This window comes from Pipistrellus hanaki, assembly GCF_964339955.1.
Source record: "Pipistrellus hanaki genome assembly, chromosome: 16".
NCBI classification, from domain to species: domain Eukaryota; kingdom Metazoa; phylum Chordata; class Mammalia; order Chiroptera; family Vespertilionidae; genus Pipistrellus; species Pipistrellus hanaki.
The window spans coordinates 8658774-8680921 of NC_140518.1; the positions used below are offsets into that span (position 1 = coordinate 8658774).

General features: G+C 36.1%; 1 protein-coding gene across 2 annotated transcripts in view; it reads left to right on the plus strand.

The window, feature by feature from the left end:
* NPEPPS (aminopeptidase puromycin sensitive) overlaps nucleotides 1-22148 on the plus strand; it is a 63548-nt gene that overhangs the window by 28492 nt on the left and 12908 nt on the right. Inside the window, exons 5-17 of one of the 2 annotated variants that reach the window (XM_084864033.1) lie at nucleotides 1324-1431; nucleotides 2907-3107; nucleotides 3558-3654; nucleotides 3766-3799; nucleotides 4654-4768; nucleotides 8095-8259; nucleotides 9064-9168; nucleotides 10176-10236; nucleotides 12683-12792; nucleotides 14786-14849; nucleotides 18642-18781; nucleotides 20494-20628; nucleotides 21890-22109. In XM_084864033.1, coding sequence (XP_084720159.1) covers nucleotides 1324-1431; nucleotides 2907-3107; nucleotides 3558-3654; nucleotides 3766-3799; nucleotides 4654-4768; nucleotides 8095-8259; nucleotides 9064-9168; nucleotides 10176-10236; nucleotides 12683-12792; nucleotides 14786-14849; nucleotides 18642-18781; nucleotides 20494-20628; nucleotides 21890-22109 — 1555 coding nt within the window. Of the gene's footprint in view, nucleotides 1-1323; nucleotides 1432-2906; nucleotides 3108-3557; nucleotides 3800-4653; nucleotides 4769-8094; nucleotides 8260-9063; nucleotides 9169-10175; nucleotides 10237-12682; nucleotides 12793-14785; nucleotides 14850-18641; nucleotides 18782-20493; nucleotides 20629-21889; nucleotides 22110-22148 lie in introns of both variants that reach the window. The other variant, XM_084864032.1, reaches the window with a different exon arrangement.

Genomic DNA, 22148 nt, shown 5'->3' on the forward strand with positions numbered 1-22148 from the left:
TCCGTTGAGGTTCTGCTTCCCGGCATATGTCGACAGTAAGGCTCAAATAAACTCACAAAAAAAATTAAAAAAAAAAAAAAAAAAAGTAATTATAGCCCTAACCGGTTTGGCTCAGTGGATAGAGCGTCAGCCTGCGGACTGAAGGGTCCCAGGTTTAATTCTGGTCAAGGGCATGTACCTAGGTTGCGGGCACAAACCCAGAGGGAAGTGTGCAGGAGGCAGCTGATCGATGATTCTCTCTCATCAATGTTTCTAACTCTATCCCTCTCCCTTCCTCTCTGTAAAAAATCAATAAAATCTATTTTAAAAAATATATGTATATAATTATAGCCCTGGCCAGTGGGACTCAGTTGGTTGTAGCATCTTTCTGTACACCAAAAGATTGTGGATTCGATTCCTGGTCAGAGCACATACACCCAGGTTGAGGGTTCCATCCCTGGTCAGGGTGCAAACAGGAGGCAACTGCTCGATGTTTCTCTCTCACATTGATGTTTCTCTCTCTCTCTCTCCTTTCCTACTCCTCTCTAAAAATCAACAAAAATATAAAATATATATAAAATTATAAATAACTCTAATACTATAAATCAGCGATTTTCAACCCTTTTCATCTCATGGCACACATAAACTACTAAAATTCTACAGCACACCAAAAAATACGTTTTTGCCAAAATGGCAAAAAAATAGGTATAATTTTTATTTATTCACACAGGACAGCTATTGTGTTGGCTGTTGTCATTTCTTTATTTGGTAAACTAAAGGAAAAGAGGTCAGTGCCTTTGATTAAATAGTCAGGTATTGCATGTTTTACAAATTCTTGGGACACACTGGTTGAAAATCGATGCTATAAATTGTTATGATCAGCCGAAACTGGTTTGGCTCAGTGGATAGAGCATCGGCCTGCAGACTGAAAGGTTCCAGGTTCGATTCTGGTCAACGGCATGTACCTTGGTTGCAGGCACATCCCCGGTGGGGGGTGTGCAGGAGGCAGCTGGTCGATGTTTCTCTCTCATCGATGTTTCTAACTCTCTCTCTCTCTCCTTTTCTCTCTGTGAAAAATCAATAAAATATATTTTTAATAAAAAAATAATAGAAATAAAATATATTTTTAAAAAATTGTTATGATCTATAGAAGATATAGTTCCTTACTATATGACAATTATAATAAGCCTTGTGTTTCTTTGTAGTTAGTTCCTAGCTTGTTGCCTAGCACTAAGTAGAAAGTAAATATTTGCACAAGTGAAGGAATGATAGAAATAGAGAGGAAGAGATGACTGCTAAGTTAATCAGTGATACTTACATTTCATATTCTTTTTTTTTTTTTAGGCTACTGATGCTCGGAGGGCTTTTCCTTGCTGGGATGAGCCTGCCATCAAAGCCACTTTTGATATCTCATTGATTGTTCCTAAAGACAGGGTAGCTTTATCAAACATGGTATGTATGTGTTTGTAAGTATATTTAAAATTTTGAATTTTAGCACATTTAGTTTACTAATTAGATGAGATAGCATGAAACCACCTAACATATGCTTCATAGCTAACAAATGTTAGTTTTTTTTTTATTTCTAATAAGCCTTCTTTTTTCTGATTGCCTTATTTGGAATTTTCCACTTCATGGGAGAAATTCTAAACCACCTTTCGGACTTCACAGACCACCAATGGTCCGAGGATCACTGGTTGGCAACCACTGTAAACCATATCAACCAAATTATCCTCTTTTCATTTAGAGGCATAAATAAGTGATGAGTTTAATAAATATAACAAAAGAAAAAAAATCTTTTAAATTGAATTTATTGGGGTGACATTGATTAATAAAAAAGTATATAAATTTCAGGTGTACAATTCTATGATACATCATCTGTATATTATATCGTGTGTTCACTACCCTCAAAAAAATCTGACTTCTTAAATATCAAAAGATATAACCACATAATGAATTGTATTTAGATTTTTGGCTGATTGTATTTTTGGAATATGCACTGATCTCATTCATAAACAAAGCAAGCATTCACCACTTGAATGTTTTGTCTAGGACTGCTTTCAGACAGAGAGTAAATCCTATAGCTTATAATGTGAATCTGGGAAACTTGGGAAAGCCTACTGAACCTGAAAATAACTGGCTTTTGCCTCCTTTATTAGGGAAAAGAGTTCCACAGATAGAATGCCATTCTCTTCTCAAATATTCTTAGAGAGCAGGCTAATATATTAAACTTAAATATTAATTTACAATTTAGTATGAATTTATCAGGTCTGTTTTTGAATAAGTCTTCCTTGGAAGAATGATGAGAGAGATCTTGGGGAAACTGAGAGCCTGAATAGGAAAAAAGGGGAGAAGACCAAAGGGAAATTAGGGACTCCAAAAGTATAATGGAGATTTCTTCACAAATTTGCTTAGAGCTAGTCTTAGTACAGAGAATGCTCTAAATCTAAAAATCTGTTCCCTTTGAAATGTAGATTTCACAATTGCACTTTTCTTTTTATTAATAATTATTGTCTCCTAGGCTTATTTCATTTAAAAAGTATTGAGCTCTGTCTTAAAACATTCCAGTGCCTGGCATATTTAGGCATTCAAAAAAAGTTGTTTCTTTTTACTCATTCTTTTAACACTTTAGCCTAGAACTTTTTAATATGAATGTATGATCAACTCACTTACCTTCTCTCTTTTTTTAAATTTTTTTATTAAGGTATTATATGTGTACGTATCTTACATTGCCCCCCCCCCCCACTTTCCTTCTTAATAGGAAAGATTTTGACAGCATTAAAGCACTGTATGAATTGGTATAGATAAGTTCTGGAAATGAGGAAGGAGAGAAGGAGAGGCAACAAAGCCTACAGTTTTGGACTAGTGTTTTCTCTATATTTAATGTAAATCTGTTTAAATTTTACCTTTTTTTTTTTTTTTTTTTAAAGAATGTAATTGATCGGAAACCATACCCTGATGATGAAAATGTAGTGGAAGTGAAGTTTGCCCGCACACCTGTCATGTCAACGTATCTGGTGGCATTTGTTGTGGGTGAATATGACTTTGTAGAAACAAGGTCAAAAGATGGTGTGTGTGTCCGTGTTTACACCCCTGTTGGCAAAGCAGAGCAAGGAAAATTTGCGTTAGAGGTAAATGTACTTGAAGAGGATTGTTCCAACAGTCCATAACTCCAGGTTGGGGAATTTACATTTCTGATCAATTATTAGTACATTTATTTATAACTTAAACTGAAATTTGTTGTGCTACTTTGGTTTTATTTGTAATAGAATTTTTGAAGTACCAACCTTGCTGTTGCACTAACATTTTATGAGATAATGATTAAGAGAATATTGGAGTAGAATTTATTTATCCAGAGAGTGAGTGGGAAAATATGTAATTATATTTTTCATACCCAGTTATATATAACTAGAGTTTGGCCAAAAAAGCTTACAGCTAACACATTCTTTGAACGTAGGGCCCCTGGGATTGATTTCTAGTAACTTGAGATAATTTGGCTTGCAACAGGATTCCTTTGTGGATTTCTATATGAATTCCAATAAAATATTTATTAGATGGTTTTTTTGTTTATACTTTTATAGGTTGCTGCTAAAACCCTGCCTTTTTATAAGGACTACTTCAATGTTCCTTATCCTCTACCTAAAATTGATCTCATTGCTATTGCAGACTTTGCAGCTGGTAAAGTAAATTTCATTTTATTGCTGAATTGTAATAATTATTTTGATTTTGTGATTTTTGAGGAAGAAGTATGTGTGTATATCAATAAATGTTTATATTTATTTTATGAAGGTGCCATGGAGAACTGGGGCCTTGTTACTTATAGGTATGTTAATGAGGCATTACCCTGCCTTATCTTTTCAATCACTGATTTCATAAAAGCTTCACTCATAATCACAGTTGAGTATCTTCTGCGTTATGATCTACCATAAATATTCCTACCTCCCTTCACTTCTGTGCACATTTCAAAAACGTGGATGAACACCCTTTAGTCCTACTATCTGAGGTTATATGATTTTTAGTGAGCATCTGGCTTTAGTAACATTTTTAGATATGTTTGGGGCTCAGTTTCTCAGTTCGATGCCTTCTCTTCCTCCCAGTAGTTTCATAGTTATTTATCTAGCTTGACGAACCTTCCCTGATTTAAAGTATTTTCTAGCCAAATTTTTACGTATTTGTCACTACATTATAAACATGTGGGTTATGTAATTTTTGAAGCAGGGTCTATAAACAAGTTTTTGCCTTCTACTTGCAATTGCCTTCTATGAAGAGCCAAGTTTCAGACAACCTTCTTAGTGTTCTTTTTAGGATTGTGGAATGCATCTTCCCCAACTTGGCACTCCCATTCTTTTAATGGAAGAACTGTCTTCTCTCTATCTAGCACAGTAATCCCTAAATCACTAAGACAAAGTTCTTTCAAAATTTCAGGCAGCTGTCCTCTCAATAACCTGATAATTAAACTTGTGTCACATCTTTATCTTCTGTTGTATGACTTCTACTGATGTAGTCTTTAATCTTCATGGAACTTTTTTTATTCTTTATACTAAGAAAATGTTTTCTTGACATCTCTAAAGCCTAATTTGATCATCTTATTACTATTTGAATCTCCCTTCCCTACTTGTGCATGTTTTTATTATATTTTTATTGCTTAATTATTTTATTCTTTTTTTTTAAACACAGGGAGACTGCACTGCTTATTGATTCAAAAAACTCCTGCTCTTCGTCACGCCAGTGGGTTGCTCTGGTTGTGGGACATGAGCTCGCCCATCAATGGTTTGGAAATCTTGTTACTATGGTATTTAATATTTTTAAGTGCTCAAATACATTTATCTTCATCCTGCTGCACATTATTTTGGCTACATAGTATTTCAGGGTTGCCTGTAACATTGTGCCACAGAAATAAATGGGGCATCTGTTCTCCCTCCCCCCCCCCGAGGGATGGGACAGGGATCAGTGGTCAGGGGGCAGGGCTGGTTAGTGGGCAGTGCCACGTCGCCAGCCAAGGCAGGTACCAGCAGGGCCCCCAATCACTCTGGTCACCCCCAATTGTCCTGCCCACTGGTTGCCCCACAGATGGACTCTCATTGTCCGCAAGGCCTAGGGATCCTACCTGATATATTGGAAGTCTCTTAGAGTTAAAGATTAAAACCTGGCAAGGCTACTCTAACACTGAAAAAACAGGATGATGCAGTGATGACATGCATGGACTCTGGCTTGCACATTTTGTGGCCAGCCCTGATTCTGACACTTACCATTGTGTGACAAAGCCAATTAACTTCTCTCCGCTTCAGTTTTTCTACCCATAAGATGGGGAAAATGGTACTACTGCCTCAGAAGGATCATGCTATGTGCTACTTTTTTTTTTTTTTTTTTTTTTTTTTATGTGCTACTTTTTATAATCAGGGCAAAAAATATATAGCTGCAAGATGCTTTTTTTTAAATTTCTTTTTAAATATATTTTATTGATTTTAGAGAGGAAGGAAGAGGGAAAGAAGGATAGAAACATCAATGATGAGGATCATTGATTGGCTGCCTCCTGCACGCTCCCCACTAGGGATCAAGCCCACAACCCAGGCATGTGTCCTTGGCCGGAATCAAACCTGGGACCCTTCAGTTCACAGACTGATGCTCTGTCCATTGAGTCAAACCAGCTAGGGCAGCAAGATGCTTTTCATCTGTATGAAAAGTATGGTCACTGGTGCATGCAGCATCCCAGATTTGTCTGACTGCCGGTTTAGGCCCCTAGGGATTGGGCCTAAATCGTCAGTCAGACATCCCCCAAGGGCATAGGCCAGGTTGAGGTACCCTCCCTATACACATGAATTTCATGCTCTAGGCTTCTAGTTTGATTATATTGAAATGTTTTTAGGGGTCTGTTTTTTTTTTTTTTGTTTGTTTGTTTTTATTGCCTAAAATGTTATATTGAAATTTAATAGAAATTGCAGAATTAGTGTAAATAAATACCATCTACAATAGCCAATTATGTTAAAGCTTGGGAGCACAGGCTTTAATTAGTGAACTAGAAGTACCTCTGCAAAGGAAGAACTGGAGATTCTGGAGTCAGCCAAATCCCTGATGGCATTTTAGGTTGCCAAAGAGCAAAACCTGACTTGGGTATTATTGTAGTTAAGACCATATGTCACAGAAATAAGCAAGAAAGTAAGACATGTAGCAACTATGACATGTCTGAGACAGTTTCTAAAGGAAGTCAGCTCTTGAAAGTAAAGTCTATCCTTTTACTTTGGATGTTTAAAATTTTACTTAGGGGTGAAAAAACATTCTTTTGAAATTTAATTTTATGTGGAATTAAGTATGCGTATTCAGATATGTACATAAATGTTTTTTTCTACTTAATGCAACAAGTTTGTTGCTACTGAACAATTTCTTTTTTGGCTCAGCTTTCAGCCAACTTTATTTTTTATGATTTTATTTTGAAACTACCAGTAATAACTCTTGGGGAAATATGTGCATTATTATATTGATTTTAAGCAGCTTTTTACCTGATTTGAGTAACTATTGTAGTTATTAAATACTAGTTGTTTCAATAACTGAAATTTAAGGGCTTGGAGATAGGTTGGAGAATAGCTTTGTACCAGCTATCTTAATGGAGGCTAGTAGTACAAAACACTTAGACAAATAGCCATTTATCACTTAATATTGGAAAATCTTGGTCTTTTCAGAATTTTAAAATGCCCTTTTGTTTTTTACCATTGCATTAGTCCTTTAGCATTTAGCATGGATTTATATATCTTTTTCTTTTCATAAGAGATTTAATCAACTTTAATGAAAATTATATTAAAATCTCTAAAATGTGCTGTAAGAAAATAAAAGTTGATTTTTGACCCATTATATTCTTTGTCCATCCCCCTATTAATTCTTAACAGGTGAGAATTTTCTATTCGATAAATGCTTAAATACCATTCATTACTGAACTACTTCCTGCCATTACTGTTCATCTCACCTAATTCTTATAAACAGTACTGCTTTTCTATTTATCTAGAATGTTTAACTCATCCATAAACAATGATTTTTCTCAGCCATTATGGAAATAGTTTTCCAGTTTTTCTTGTTTGGTCCTAGTAGCTTTCTGGGTTTGTTTGTGTGTGTTTTTTTGTTTGTTTGTTTTGGGGGGAGGTTTTTTTGTTGTGGTTGTTTTGTTTTGTTAATCCTCATCCATATATATATATTTTTAATATATTTTTATTGATTTTACAGAGAGATGAATTGAGAGGGATAGAGAGTTAGAAACATCGATGAGAGAGAAACATCGACCAGCTGCCTCTTGCACATCCCCCACTGGGTACATGCCCTTGACCGGAATCGAACCCGGGACCTTTCAGTCCGCATACCGACGCTCTATCCACTGAGCCAAACTGGTTTCAGCTCATCCTAGGATATTTTTTTCCATTGATTTTTAAAGAAAGTGGAAAGGAAAGAGGGAGGGGAGAGGAGAGAGAGAGAGAGAGAAAGAGAGAGATCGGTTGCCACCTGCACACTCCCAAACCAGGGCCAGAGATGAAACCTGTAACCCAGGTACATGCACTTGACTAGGAATTGAACTGGCAACCCTTAGGCCAGTGGTTCTCAACCTTTTTAATGCCTCGACCCTTTAATACAGTTCCTCATGTTGTGGTGACCCCCAACCATAAAATTATTTTTGTTGCTACTTCATAACTATAATTTTGCTACTGTTATGAATCGTAATGTAAATGGTCTTAGGCAACCCTGCTAGTGGGTCGCGACCCACAGATTGAGAACCGCTGCTGTAGAGCCTGTAGTTCAGATATATGAATTATTGCCCTGGCCTGTATGGCCCAGTGGGTTGGAGCATTGTCCAGTACACAAAAAGATGTGGATTTAAACCCGGTCAGGAAAGTACAGGAGACAACCAGTTGATGTTTCTCTCTCTCCCTCCCTCTCTCTGACTTTCTCTCAAATCAGTAGAAACATATTCTCAGCTGGGGATTAAAAAAAAGAGAGATTTTAGTTATTTACTAATTTTTTATTTTAGTTCATTAAGTTGGCAAGTTTTAGAGTATAGTGGAGGGGACATGTGAGTTTTTCAAATGAGTGGAATGAGAAGTATTTTGTTTTCTTTACATATTTCTCTTTTGTTTTTAGGAATGGTGGACACATCTATGGTTAAATGAAGGCTTTGCATCCTGGATTGAATATCTGTGTGTGGACCACTGCTTCCCAGAGTATGATATCTGGACTCAGTTTGTTTCTGCTGATTATACACGTGCACAGGAGCTTGATGCCTTAGATAACAGCCATCCTATTGAAGTGAGCCATAATTTTAACCATTGCTCTCATTTTTAATGAAGTAATTTGTTACAGAGCTATTTAAAACTCTGAAAATTGCATGGGTGATTCACTCGTTTTTATAGTTTTTATTTCCAGTCTTGAAAATCTAGCAAGACTGGTCTAATTATGTTTCTTCTTAAGATAGACCCTGTAAAAATTGATCTTAGTAGAATCAAGTACTATGTACCCTTAAGCATTCATTAAATATATTTTTATTGAATAGTATGGGAGAACCATATCTATTGAGAAATATGCATAGGGGAACATTATCATTCCATTGTTTGTTTCAAAGAAAATTCTGAACATATTCTTTTATTGTTGTCATTATCTGTTTATATGTATTTTTTAATTCTCTTGACTTACCTGTTTGTTACTTTAGCTAAGTTTATATGTATAAATTTTGTTTTCAAAGAACTAGACTTATAATCTACTTTGACATATTTAACCAAGGTCCTATATAATTATAAACCATAAGAAAGAAAGAAAGTGTTTTCATCGCTCTCTTCTCCACTCCCATTCACTACCACCACCAATACACAGATTGATAGTGACTTGCATCCCAAGAAAGGAGAGTCAAGACTGGACCCTAAGAGTTGACAGGGATCATTATACACACACACACACAGACACACACACATATTTAAGGGTCATCGTTATACATTATCAGGGAACTAAGTGTAGAAAAGTATCATATTAGAAGTATTTTCCTAGAAAGCTTTTTATGTAATTCATATTATAGATTGTCTACTTCCTGTCATAACCTTGAATTACACTGTCTGCCAGGTCAGTGTGGGCCATCCTTCTGAAGTTGATGAGATATTTGATGCTATATCATATAGCAAAGGTGCATCTGTCATCCGAATGCTGCATGACTACATTGGGGATACGGTAAAAAAGCAATTTTAAAAGTTTTCTATTCTTTTATGGTGAAAAAAAGATCTTAATTAGATTAAGTTTCTAAGTAAAGTTTTTTTTTTTGCATCTAGAAGAATATTACATTACTGGATTGTCTTTATTTTTTTATATTGACTCTTGTGATCTCTTAGATGAATGATATACAAATATGTTTGGAAGTGGGTGGAAGGCTGGTATAAAACTTAAAAGGAGAAGGCAGAGTATGCATTTTTTTTTATTATTATTGATTTTTCTTTTTTTAAGAGAGAAACATTAATGTGACAGTGGAACATCGGTCAGTTGCCTCCTTTATCCACACAACCTGGGTATTTGCCCTGACTGGGAATCAAACCCATGATCTTTCAGTATACAGGACTTGAACAAACTGAGCCAACCAGTCAGGGCCAGAGTATGCATTTTTTAATTTTATTAATTTTTTACATTGAAGAAGGGAGAGGAATAGAGAGTTAGAAACATCGGTCAGCTCCCTCCTGCATACCCCTTACTGGGGATGTGCCCACAACAAAGGTACATGCCCTTGACTGGAATCGACCCTGGACCCTTCAGTCCACAGGCCGATGCTCTATCCACTGAGCCAAACCAGTCAGGGCCACAGTATGCATTCTTAAATAAAAGGCAGTAGCCTGGCCAGTGTGGCTCAGTGGTTGAACATTGACCTATGAACCAGGCAATCATGGTTTGATTCCTAGTCAGAGCACATGCCTGGGTTTCGGAGTCGATCCCTTATAAGGGGCAAGCAGGTGGCAGTTGATAATGATTCTCCCTCATCATTGATGTTTCTATTTCTCCTTCTCCCTTCCCCTGTAAAACCAATAAAAGTATATATTTTAAAATAAATAAAAGGCAGTAGACATATATGTATGTATTTCAATAAATCTGACACAATAATTTTAGTCAAGTAGCTTTTGAGTATTAATATGTAAATATACTATAAATTCTGAAGTCTGACTCTTGAATTTTTAAAAATTGTATTTTCTCAGGACTTTAAGAAAGGAATGAACATGTATTTAACCAAGTTCCAGCAAAAGAATGCTGCCACAGGTAATCTTTAATAGCTTGAGAGAGAAATGGAAGTGGGACATTTACTTTTTTTTAGCTGCTTTACTTTCTTTGCGATGGATAGGAAATGAAGTTGACTTATTTATGCCATTTGTTAAGTCAGAGCCCATTATCTTTTGGTCATCATCCTTCAATAGTCAGCTTTCCATAGCTCAGTGTTTTGCCATTTAAGAGAGTCTGAAGAGTGCTGTTTACCTTACCAGAGCTTGTTCTTTTTTGACTATTTGTTGGTTTTATTGCCCTAAATTAATCATTAATCATTAAAATAGCTGCAGATTAACCATTTTTAGAAGTTAATATATGGAATTAGAGTTTCAATTATGTAAAATCTTAAGAAATTTTTGCGTGTGATGGTCTATAGTTTATTTGCTATCGGAGTCAAAAGGATGAATGAAAGCTTAAGAATTGATTGGATATGAAAAAGAGCCAGAGTCATAGTTTTGAGTCCTTCAGTGAACAGAAATAGTTTTTAAAAAAGCAAGATTTATGTATTGTCATTAGTGTTTAATAGAATGACAGAAGTTCAGAGTCCTGGCTATAAGGGTGTTCCTTAGGTTTGTAACCTGCAATTTAAAAATATAATCTCCCCTCTGTTCAGGACATGATGTAACCTTCACACCCCACTCCCAGCCCCATAAATTTCCATTTTAGTTTGTAAAATAGAGGCATTCTGTTCCTTAAATAAGGACTACAGAAAAATGTACTCTTGCAAGTTTTATGAATCTTTGGCATGCGTATACAGGCATACCTTGTTTTTATTGTACTTCGCAGATGTTGTGTTTTTTACAAATTGAAGGTTATGGCAACCCTGCATTGAGCAAGTCTGTCAGTGCCATTTTTCAAACAGACTCAGACAATGGTTAGTATTTTTTAGCAATATAATATTTTTAACTAAGATATGTACATTTTTAGACATAATACTATTTCTCACTTAATAGATTATAGTATAATATAAACATAACTATTATATGCACTGGAAACCAAAATATTTATGTGACTCACTTTGTTGAGATATTTGCTTTATTGTGGTGTTCTGGAACAGAACTTGCAGTATATCCAAGGTATGCCCGTATATAATATATGAGGGAAGTACCTTGTGCTTCTTAAATTATAATGGACATATAGTCACCTGGGATCTATTAGAATGTTTATAATTCAGTAAGTCTGGGGTAAGGTCTGAGAGTCTGCATTTCTAACAGGCTCCCAGGTGGAGCCCGTGCTACTAGTTCATAGGCCACACGTGAATAGCAAGGCCCACCATATACCTTTTTTTGGTTTGTTTTGTGGTTTATGAAAGACAGTTGGCAGTTCAGATACATTGCAGTTATCATCTGTATCCTCTCGCAGCAGTTCCAGTGCCCTCTTTCTATCTCACTGCACTTTCCTTAATTCATGCCTGCCTTCATGACCTATTGAACTTTGCAGTTGCCTATTAACTCACTACTTGTCTTGCCCCACTCTATTCAGTTTCATCTCTCTCTCTGAGCTAGCTAGGATTATCTTTCTGAAGTGAATATCTGATTACATCACCCTACTGATTAAAAATACTGGGAATGTGGAGGGGTCCATGGGGAAAAGAGACATATGTCTCTTTCAACAATAAAGATTTTAAAAGTAAAATAATGGGAATGCCACATTCCCTCAATAGTCAGTACTTCTTTGTAAATCATACAGTCTTCAGCAGTTCAGCCCTACCTACTTTTATATTTTCATTGCTCATTATTCCCACACATGTGCCCTCTATTTTCAGCTAATTGAACATATTGCTATTTTTTGTTATTTTCTGTCTTTTCTTATATTTTTATCTTTGTACATAGACCATTTATTCTGCCTAATTGGAATGAGCTAGTGGTTTATATCTGTCTAACGAACAACTCTTTTTCAGGGTGCAGGCCAAAAAGTCAACTCTCGTGAAGCCTTTATTTTATTTGGATTTTCCTTTAATTGCTTTTTCTCTGTTCCTACTCCCATTATAGTATGTGTCTCATGGCATTACTGTTTTACTCACTCGACCACCACATCAGCTTTATTGAGTATTTTTTAACTCTGTTAATTGAGTGATATAATGGTTTTATGTTTGTGAATGATTGTTTAGTTGTAATCTTAAATGTGTTTCCATTTGTTTGTTTCTATTTATTCTTGTTCAAACTCACCTGTTTCTCTTTGATTTGTTTTAATTTGTAATTTTTAATAAATTAGAAAAGTTAGGAACATCTTAGAATATAAGACCATTTTTTGTAATAGAGTTAACTTAATGATAAGACAAGGAGGATGTTAATTTGGCCTGCTGTTTGTTTCCTGAACATGAAAGAATCGAAGAGTTGGTCAGCAATGCATTGTCAAAAACCGCATATATAAAACTTGTGCGGTTTTTTTAGGAAAATAAAAATGTGAACATTTACATTTTCATTGTTTGCGTATCTCCTAGAGGACCTTTGGGAATGTTTAGAAGGTGCTAGTGGTAAACCTATAGCAGCGGTGATGAATACCTGGACCAAACAAATGGGATTCCCCCTCATTTATGTGGAAGCAGAACAGGTAAACAATAAAAAGTCCCTCAATTTGTCTAATATTAAGTGGAATTCAATCAATGGTTTCAAATTTATTTTTATGTACTTTAAGAATTCTAGGTGACATTTAAACCAGCCCTCAAAATGCACCCAAATTTACATGGTACATTACAGTGTAAGTTAACCTTCCAAAGCCACATCTTAACCTTAAAAATGATTGTATCCTCCTATATAATAAAACCCTAATATGCAAATTGACCGAACGGCATAACGACTGGTCGCTATGATGTGCACCGACCACCGGGGGCAGACCCTCAACATGGAAGCTGTCCCCTGGTGGTCACTGCGCTCCCACAGGGGGAGCACCACTAAGCCAGAAGCTGGGCTCGTGGTTGGTGAGCGCAGCAGCTGTTGTGGGAGCCTCTCCCACCTCCAAGGCCGTGCTAAGGAGCAGTGAGCCCAGGTTCTGGCTGAGCGGCGCTCCACAGAGGAGTGGGCCTAAGCCAGCAGCTGGACATCCCCTGAGGGGTCGTGGACTGCAAGAGGGTGCAGGCTGAGCTGAGGGACACACACACACACACACACACACACAGTACACAAATGTTGTGTACCAGGCCTTTAGTTTTATAATAAAAAGTACCTCTCAGATTGGCTGAAAGCATTTGAAAAGGCAGTTTAGTGAATGAATCAATCATATTTGGTGGGAAATTAAAGGGCTCTGTAATTAAAACAATTTTGGATTTCTTCCTCTCCATTTTCCTCTCTCTCTAAAAATCACGTACTTGCCTTCGTTGCTTCTGGCTTTTTAGTTTCCCCCATACTTTTTTGTTTCATTGCAAAGCTTAACCTTTAAAAACAAGGCGTGTGCTTTTTTATGCTTATAAGTCATTCTAAAAGTTTGAATTTTGAACATTGAGTTCACATGCTAATCTAAAATAACTTTTTGTAGTATTACTTATTGTTATGTATCCTTTTGAGAACTTTAATCCTTTAAAGTTTTTATCTGGATACATATTTCTTCTGAGGAACCATATTACATAGAACCTGCTCTTTTATTTAGACTTCTAGTGGCCTGGTGCATGAAATTCATGCAGTTGGGTGAGGTCCCCCAGCCTGGTCTATGCTCTGTCACAATGCAGGAGTCCCTTGATCCATCACCCCAAAGAGGTAGACCTCTACGAGGCTCTTGTCCCTGGGGCCAGTGCCACAATCCTCACATCCCTGGGGCTGGCGCCAGGAGCGGGAATACAAGCCTCCGAGAGCCTCACGTCCCCGGGCCCGGCGCTTGGAGTAGAATTGTGAGCCTCAGTCCCTCGGGGTGGCGCTGCAAGCCTCACGTCCCTAGGCCTGGAGACTTGTGCGAGTCCTGCCCACCCGCGCCTGTGGCACACACATCCTCCATTTGATCTGTCGTTAAGCGTCAGGGCATTATAACTATTTGCATAATAGCTCTTTATTATTTAGATTGTTATTTTGAAGCCTAAATAAGAAATAGTGACCTTTCACTATCCTATAGCATCATCATTGCATTTCTTGTGTACTTGACATTTGATTATACTGGTTTTACCTTCTACAGGCAGTCCTCGGGTTATGTCAGAGATCTGTTAGTACGCCGCAACGTAACTCGATTTTCGCCATGATTGGTAACCCACCTACATAAGTGTCTACGTCACTCACTTGGAGTACATACAGCATAATGAAGTGAAATAGTAAAAAAAATAAAAGAAAGATGATAATCCCTGATTATTAAAAAAAAAAATTTAAAGAAAGATAACAATCCCTTGTGGTAAAAAAAAAATAATAATAAAAAACATAAAGCACATATGTACATACGTTAAAATGATGGAACTTTTTTTTCCTCCATATAAATACTGTAAATGGGTGACAGGGACATAACCACGAAACGACGTAAAGTAGTCCAACATAACCTGAGGACTGCCTGTACTTTGTCACAGAAATGTTGCCTCTTCCAAAAAAGAAAATAATTTTATACTACTATAGCCTTTGTTTTGTTTCTTTAGGTAGAAAATGACCGATTACTGAAGCTGTCCCAAAGGAAATTCTGTGCCAGTGGACCATATGTTGGTAAGCAAATGGCTATAAGTGGCAGTTGATCTATGACTTTGGATACCATACCAGTAGTGTTCCAACTAATAGGAAATAATTATCCACTCTTATTTTATTTTTTTAAATATATTTTACTGATTTTTTTACGGAGAGGAAGGGAGAGGGATAGAGAGCTAGAAACATTGATGAGAAAGAAACATCGACCAGCTGCCTCCTGCACACCCCCCACTGGGGATATGCCCACAACTAATGTACATGCCCTTGACCGGAATTGAACCCGGGACCCTTCAGTCCGCAGACCGACGCTCTATCCACTGAGCCAAACCAATTTCGGCAATAATTATCCATTTTTTAAAAATTTTAGTAGAATTAAAAAAAACAAGGAAGTGGCAATAGAATAAAAATGAAATCCAGAAAATCAAGAAAGATCCATGCTGTGACTGGGTAGGTCAGTTGGTTGGAGCACCGTCCTGATATGCTGAGGAAATAAGTGCAACAACTTATCGACATCTCTTTCTCTGTGTGTGTGTGTGTGTGTGTCCCACTACCACTTTCTCTCACTTCCAAATCAATTTTTAAAAATTAAGGAAGGGGATTTACGAAGTATATATAATGTCATATTCTTAGATTTTTTTATATTCCATGTCTCTGTGTATGAAGAAGCACAGGAACACCCAAGCAGTGATGCTCTAGCCTTAATGCCTAAAAGAAGACTTAATACACGTTTGTGTGGGTGACTCATTAATTTTTTTTTTAATTCTGGGCATAAGTAAGTAAATAAATAAAGCCCAATGACTATTTAGATATATTATAGTGCTAGCTCTGTAATTGACCCTTATTTTATAATCTCAGCAATCCTATTGGGTAAGTAAAATTATTTCCACTTTACAAATGAGGGAGCTGAAGCATAGGTAGGTTAGTTAAATTGCCCAAGGTCACTTTGAGTTAATTCTCTAATGAGTTAAAGAGTAGGAATTCAGCCCAGCAGGCATGGCTCAGTGGTTAAGAAGTGACTTATACACCAGGAGGTCATGGGTTGATTCCCGGTCAGGGCAAATGCCTAGGTTGCAGGCTCAATCCCCAGAAAGGGGTGTGTGCAGGAGGCAGCCGATCAGTGATTCTCTCTTATCAATGATGTTTCTATCTCCCCTTTTTCCTTCCTCTCTGAAATCAATACAAAATATATTTAAAAATAATTTAAAAAGAGTAGGAATTCAAACAAAATAATTGGATTCCATGAATTTATATTCTTACCACTCATTTCTGTTTTTTTAAAAAATATCTCTACATGTCATTAGATTCTTTTATCCAGGAAAATAAAGATTAATTGAAAAATAAGAAAAAATACAGTTTTCTGTATTTATTTTAAACCTCTTTAGAATAGCAGGGGGAGGTGTATATCAGAATCTGGGGGAGGTGTATATCAGAATCGCCAATGCCTTTTAATCTTCAATCCACCAAAATATGCATTCGATTAAGGTTGAAAGATACAGCCTTCTACCCTTAACCTTCTTTAGCATTTAAAATTACTCTTTTAATAAATATGTTTGAAAGTTAGAGGACACATGTATTATCCAAATAAATCTTTAAGGTCACAGTTGCCATTTTCTGCCTCACACCTGCAATCTGCATTGTAGCACTGACAGGTTTTGCAGGTCTAACTAATACTCTATGACTAATATAGGCAGTGTTAAAACCTGAAATATCCCAGTGTTGAGAGGAAATTTTAATTTATGGTTTAGCCTGATAGCATAAAGGCATATAACTTATTAAAATGTTCCTTTGATGTACTATTGGACAGTGACACTCCTTTGTTTGACATCTTAATGCAAAGTTAATTTTGCTGTCTGATCCCTAAGAATATGTGTATGTCTCACAAAAGCTTTAGCTTTTAGATATGACTTGTCCATTTTGGAATCCATTAGTGCCCAGGGTGTATCCTGTCTATCAGAAAAATAAAAACCAACCTCTAGCCGAAACCAGTTTGGCTCAATGGATAGAGCGTCGGCTTGGGGACTGAAGGGTCCCGGGTTCGATTCTGGTCAAGGGCATGTACCTTGGCTGCGGGCATATCCCCAGTAGGGGGTGTGCAAGAGGCAGCTGATCGATGACTCTCTCTCATTGATGTTTCTAACTCTCTATCTCTCTCCCTTCCTATCTGTACAAAATCAATAGAATATATTTAAAAAACAAAAACAAACAAAAAAAAACAACCTCTAGTGTTTCAGTAGTATATAAGGTACTGTTAAAGACTGTACCTTAGTATTGGTTTTTAAATGCTATATGAGAGCTTTCACATACTTGAAATTTCTTTAAGACAGTAAAAATCATTGATGTCTTTATTGCTCTGTAAAGGAAATACAACAGTTAAATTAAAATCACTGTATTTGGCCTGGCCAGTGTTGCTCAGTACTTAAGTGATGGCCCAGGAACCAAGAAGTCACTGGTTCAATTCCCAATCAGGGCTTGAGCCCTAGTGTAGGAGTGAGCAGGAGGAAGCCAATCGATAATGTACCCCTCTCATTGATGTTTTTATCTCTATCCCCCTCCCTTCTTCTCTCTGTAAAAATCAATGAAAACGTATTTTTTTTTAAAAAATCACTCTTATTTGTGCCCAGCCAATGTGACTCTGGTTGAACATCGACAAATGGACCAAGGGGTTTGCAGACTTGATCCCTGGTGAGGGGAGTGCAGTAGGCAGCCAGTTGATGTTCTCTCTCATCATTGTTTCTATCTCCCTTTCTCTTCCTCTCTCTCTCTAAATATATATATATATATATATATATATATATATATATATATATATATTGATATTGATATATATTGATATTGATATATATTGATATATATATTGAGATATATATATTGAGAGATATATATATTGAGAGATATATATATTGAGATATTGAGATATATATATTGAGATATTGAGATATTGAGATATATATATATATATATATATATATATATATATATATATATATATATATATATTGAGAGATATATATATATATATAAATAAATATGCTTAAGCCCTGACAGGTTTGGCTCGGTGGATGGAGCGTCGGCCTGTGGACTCAAAGGTCCAGGTTCTATTCCGGTCAAGGGCGTGTGCCTTGGTTTCAGGCACATCCCCAGTAGGGGATGTGCAGGAGGCAGCTGATTGATGTTTCTCTCTCATTGATGTTTCTAACTCTCTATCCCTCTCCCTTCCTCTCTGTAAAATACCAATAATATATATATATATTTTTTTTAAATATGCTTAAAATCACTGTATTTGTGATCCTGCAAATAAGTAAACTGTTATGTTTGGGGTGTTGTTGTTTTTTTAAAGGACACAGATGTGATGATGGCACAGTCCTTTATTTTTTATTATTTTTTTTAAAATATATTTTATTGAGTTTTTACAGAGAGGAAGAGAGAGGGATAGAAAGCTAGAATCATCGATGAGAGAGAAGCATCGATCAGCTCCTCTTGCACACCCCCTACTTGGGATGTGCCCATAACCAAGGTACATGCCCTTGACCGGAATCGAACCCGGGACCCTTCAGTCTGCAGGCCGACGCTCTATCCACTGAGCCAAACCGGTCCTGGCTAGACTTGTGATTTTGTTAATAAATTCTCTTTTCCTTTGCACCAATATTAATCAGGTCACCTGAAAGAGTTTTTGTACCATTAAAAATAAGCTATTGGCTTAACAGTTAGGCTCAAGCCTGTACATAGTATACTAGTCCTCTCTCTCCACCTTACCTTCTTCTTTTTACAGTGAGAATTTATTTTTCAAGTTTTCTATTTGTTCTCTTGCTTAAGGAGAAGACTGTCCCCAGTGGATGGTTCCTATCACAATCTCTACTAGTGAAGATCCCAACCATGCCAAACTGAAAATTCTAATGGACAAGCCAGAGATGAATGTGGTTTTGAAGGATGTTAAACCAGACCAATGGGTAAAGGTGAGTCCAGAAATGGCATGACCATTTTAATATTATCTAAATTGATTTCTCTCACTTCTTTTATGCATTTTGTGGCTGGTTCTAAATTCTACTGCTTCATATTAGACTAGGACTTGCAAAGAAAAAAACATTTCTAAACTTTCCTACGTGAAATGTATTGCTAGTTTTCAAATAATATTGTCTAGATATTTACCTTTATGGCAGAGAGTGGTAGATAAACAGATACAAAGCATTAAAGTGGGGAGGAAATAGTAAACTATGTATAAAGTCACACTAACCATAACATTTGTAGTCTCGCAACTTCAAACTGTCCTTCATTGTAATGATATGTTAACGTCAATGATGTGTTGTCATCGTATGTGTACAACTATAATCAAGTGAGATCAGATGTATAATAATAAGTTTGTGTCTGAAACATGAAATTTCTTTAGCTGGTGTTTTAAAACCATTTCATAAAAATAACAGTTGGTAAATATTGTTTTTCATTGTTCTATACGTTTCATAATGAAAGTGTCTACTACAAACTTTTCTCCCAATTGTAGCTTCCTAATAAGTAATATACATTAGCTGGACTTTTGTGCTTTCTGAAAAGTGTCATTTCTCCCTCTGTTTTAATTTTTATACTCAGTAGAATACTATATTTCCATTTGAAATTATAATCTGAAAGATTAAATAGCTATATGAACATTTTATTATAAATGAGAAAAAAGTTATGCACATTGTGATTGTAATTAGGTAAACAAAGGTATTATTTCTACAGTAAAAGATAAGATAACCAATATTTGTATTAGAATTATGAGGTGATTTTTTACTATATCTATATAAATAGCAAGTATCTTATACTATTATTTTACCATTAAAATGTTTTGTGTATAAATACTATTACAAATAATTTTTATTATTGGCAAATAGTCAACAGGGAATGACAGTCAGTGACAAATCATATGAACTGTTTTTTAAGTTCATGTAATTCTTTATATATATATTTTTTTTTAATTGATTTTTTACAAAGAGGAAGAGAGAGGGATAGAGAGTTAGAAACATCGATGAGAGAGAAACATCGACCAGCTGCCTCCTGCACACCCCCCACTGGGGATGTGCCCGCAACCAAGGTACATGCCCTTGACCGGAATCGAACCTGAGACCTTTCAGTCCGCAGGCCGATGCTCTATCCACTGAGCCAAACCGGTTTTGGCTCATGTAATTCTTTAAAATCTAGGACCTATATACTCTGGTTTCTCTTCAGATCGTATAAATCTTTCGCCTTTTAAAATCTAGGACCTGACATTTGTTATTTTCTTGAGGCTCTGGGCTCAATAGATTACTGTTTGTAAAGGCTTATTAGTCTTCCTTAGATATTCCACTGTCCAAGTATTTTTACATATAGTAAATATTTTCTATAATCTTAAAACTATTTACTAAGTTTAGAAATAGAAACTTATCCATATCATTTCTCCCCTCCATGTTCTTCCTACTTTCCCTCACTTTGGCCTCTACCATGTCAAGTTTGTTTTCTTTTGCCTTTGTATTCATCTCTGACAATTGATTTCTATCCTTATGTGTTGTTTCATTTTAATCCCTATCTGTTGGCATATATGATTTTTGTTGTTTTCATCCAGATATACTAAAACTAGAACTCTTTCACACCTACAAAAGATTGACTTAAAAAATAAATGAAACTATTTAATAATATCTACTGGATATCTTTTCAGTTAAACCTGGGAACAGTTGGATTTTATCGGACCCAGTACAGCTCGGCCATGCTGGAAAGTTTATTACCAGGCATTCGTGACCTTTCTCTGCCCCCTGTGGATCGACTTGGATTACAGAATGACCTCTTCTCCTTGGTGAGCCTTTCTCACATAGTGTGATGGATTTTGTTGATTAAAGGATTTTGTTTTTCCTGGAGTGTCTAACTGAAACATAATTAGAAGAATATAGTTCTTCTTGAAGGTTGAATGCCTTTGGGATTAGAGCAAATGACTAATTATTAACTAACATGACAAAATTGAACCTATATAATTTACTAGAAACAAATCCCATTTCACTATTCCTAGGTCAGCTTTTTACAACTGTACTTAAACTAGCCTTTGTAATATAGAAATTCTTTTCAATAGAAATAGGTAAGAGCTTTGAAGAAATTTCCCTACTAATGTGATTAAAAATACTTAATTGATTTAGAATGATTTCTATTTAACTAAGGTAGATTGTACTTTGCTGAGAAAGTTTAGAATTTTTTAACAACTATGTAATAGCCCATTAGCTTTAGAATTATATTTGGCTTTGTTCCAGAAAAGATTTAAAGCAGCAATTAGTAATGCTATTTTTATGACTCCAACATAGGTTAGATAATTTCTAGATATCTTTGACTATGATAAAATTGTCAGATTCGTCCTAGTGTTCCTTTAAGTTGGACTTGAAGTTTTCCCTCCCCTCTGCAGTAACTGGTTTTGGATTCCTCCTTTGTATAAACACAGATTAGCATTGATGCACAAAACCTCACATCTGCTGATCTCATTGCTGAGAGAGACCTGTCCCAGGAGAGTGGTGTGTTTGTGCAGTTGGCTGTTGTAACAGTTCTTTTTCCTAACTCTCTTAGCTAATTCTGAAAGGACTCTGAATTTGTAGTGCCTTCCAGTATGTGTTCTTTTAGAAATGAGTAAAGGACAAGCTAAAGTTGACATAGTTTGCAGGTCCAGTTTTGAAAGAGCCTCTGTCAAAAACCCAAGTCCCAACTATTTTTGTAACTTTTCTAAACGTATGAAAATTTTCAAAAGAAAAACAAAGCCAAGACCCCTGAAATAGAATAGAAATAGGAAGTTAACTGTTTTCTGTCTTCATTTATTTTTTCATTTTCTCCAAATTGGGAGAATTTTAGCATATTTTAAAGTGGCTCTTTTATAAATAACAAAACAAAGAAAAAAGGTAGGGAATGTTGTCAGAATTTTTATTTTATAAAAGTCTAGTGTTCTGAGCTGCTGTAGTCTCATTTCCTTTAAAGCAAAGAGATGACTGACTAGCAGTAGATAATGCCAAAAATGCATGCTTGTGTTTTTTGTTTTGTTTTTGCTAGAAGACTAGATTAATTTATGTTTTTTCCTATCCCAGGCTCGAGCTGGAATCATTAGCACTGTAGAGGTTCTAAAAGTCATGGAGGCTTTTGTGAATGAGCCCAATTATACTGTATGGAGCGACCTGAGCTGTAACCTGGGGATTCTCTCAACTCTCTTGTCCCACACAGACTTCTATGAGGAAATCCAGGAGTTTGTGAAAGATGTCTTTTCACCCATAGGGGAGAGACTGGGCTGGGACCCCAAACCTGGAGAAGGTAAAGGATGTACTGAATGGAGAAATAATTGATCGGAAA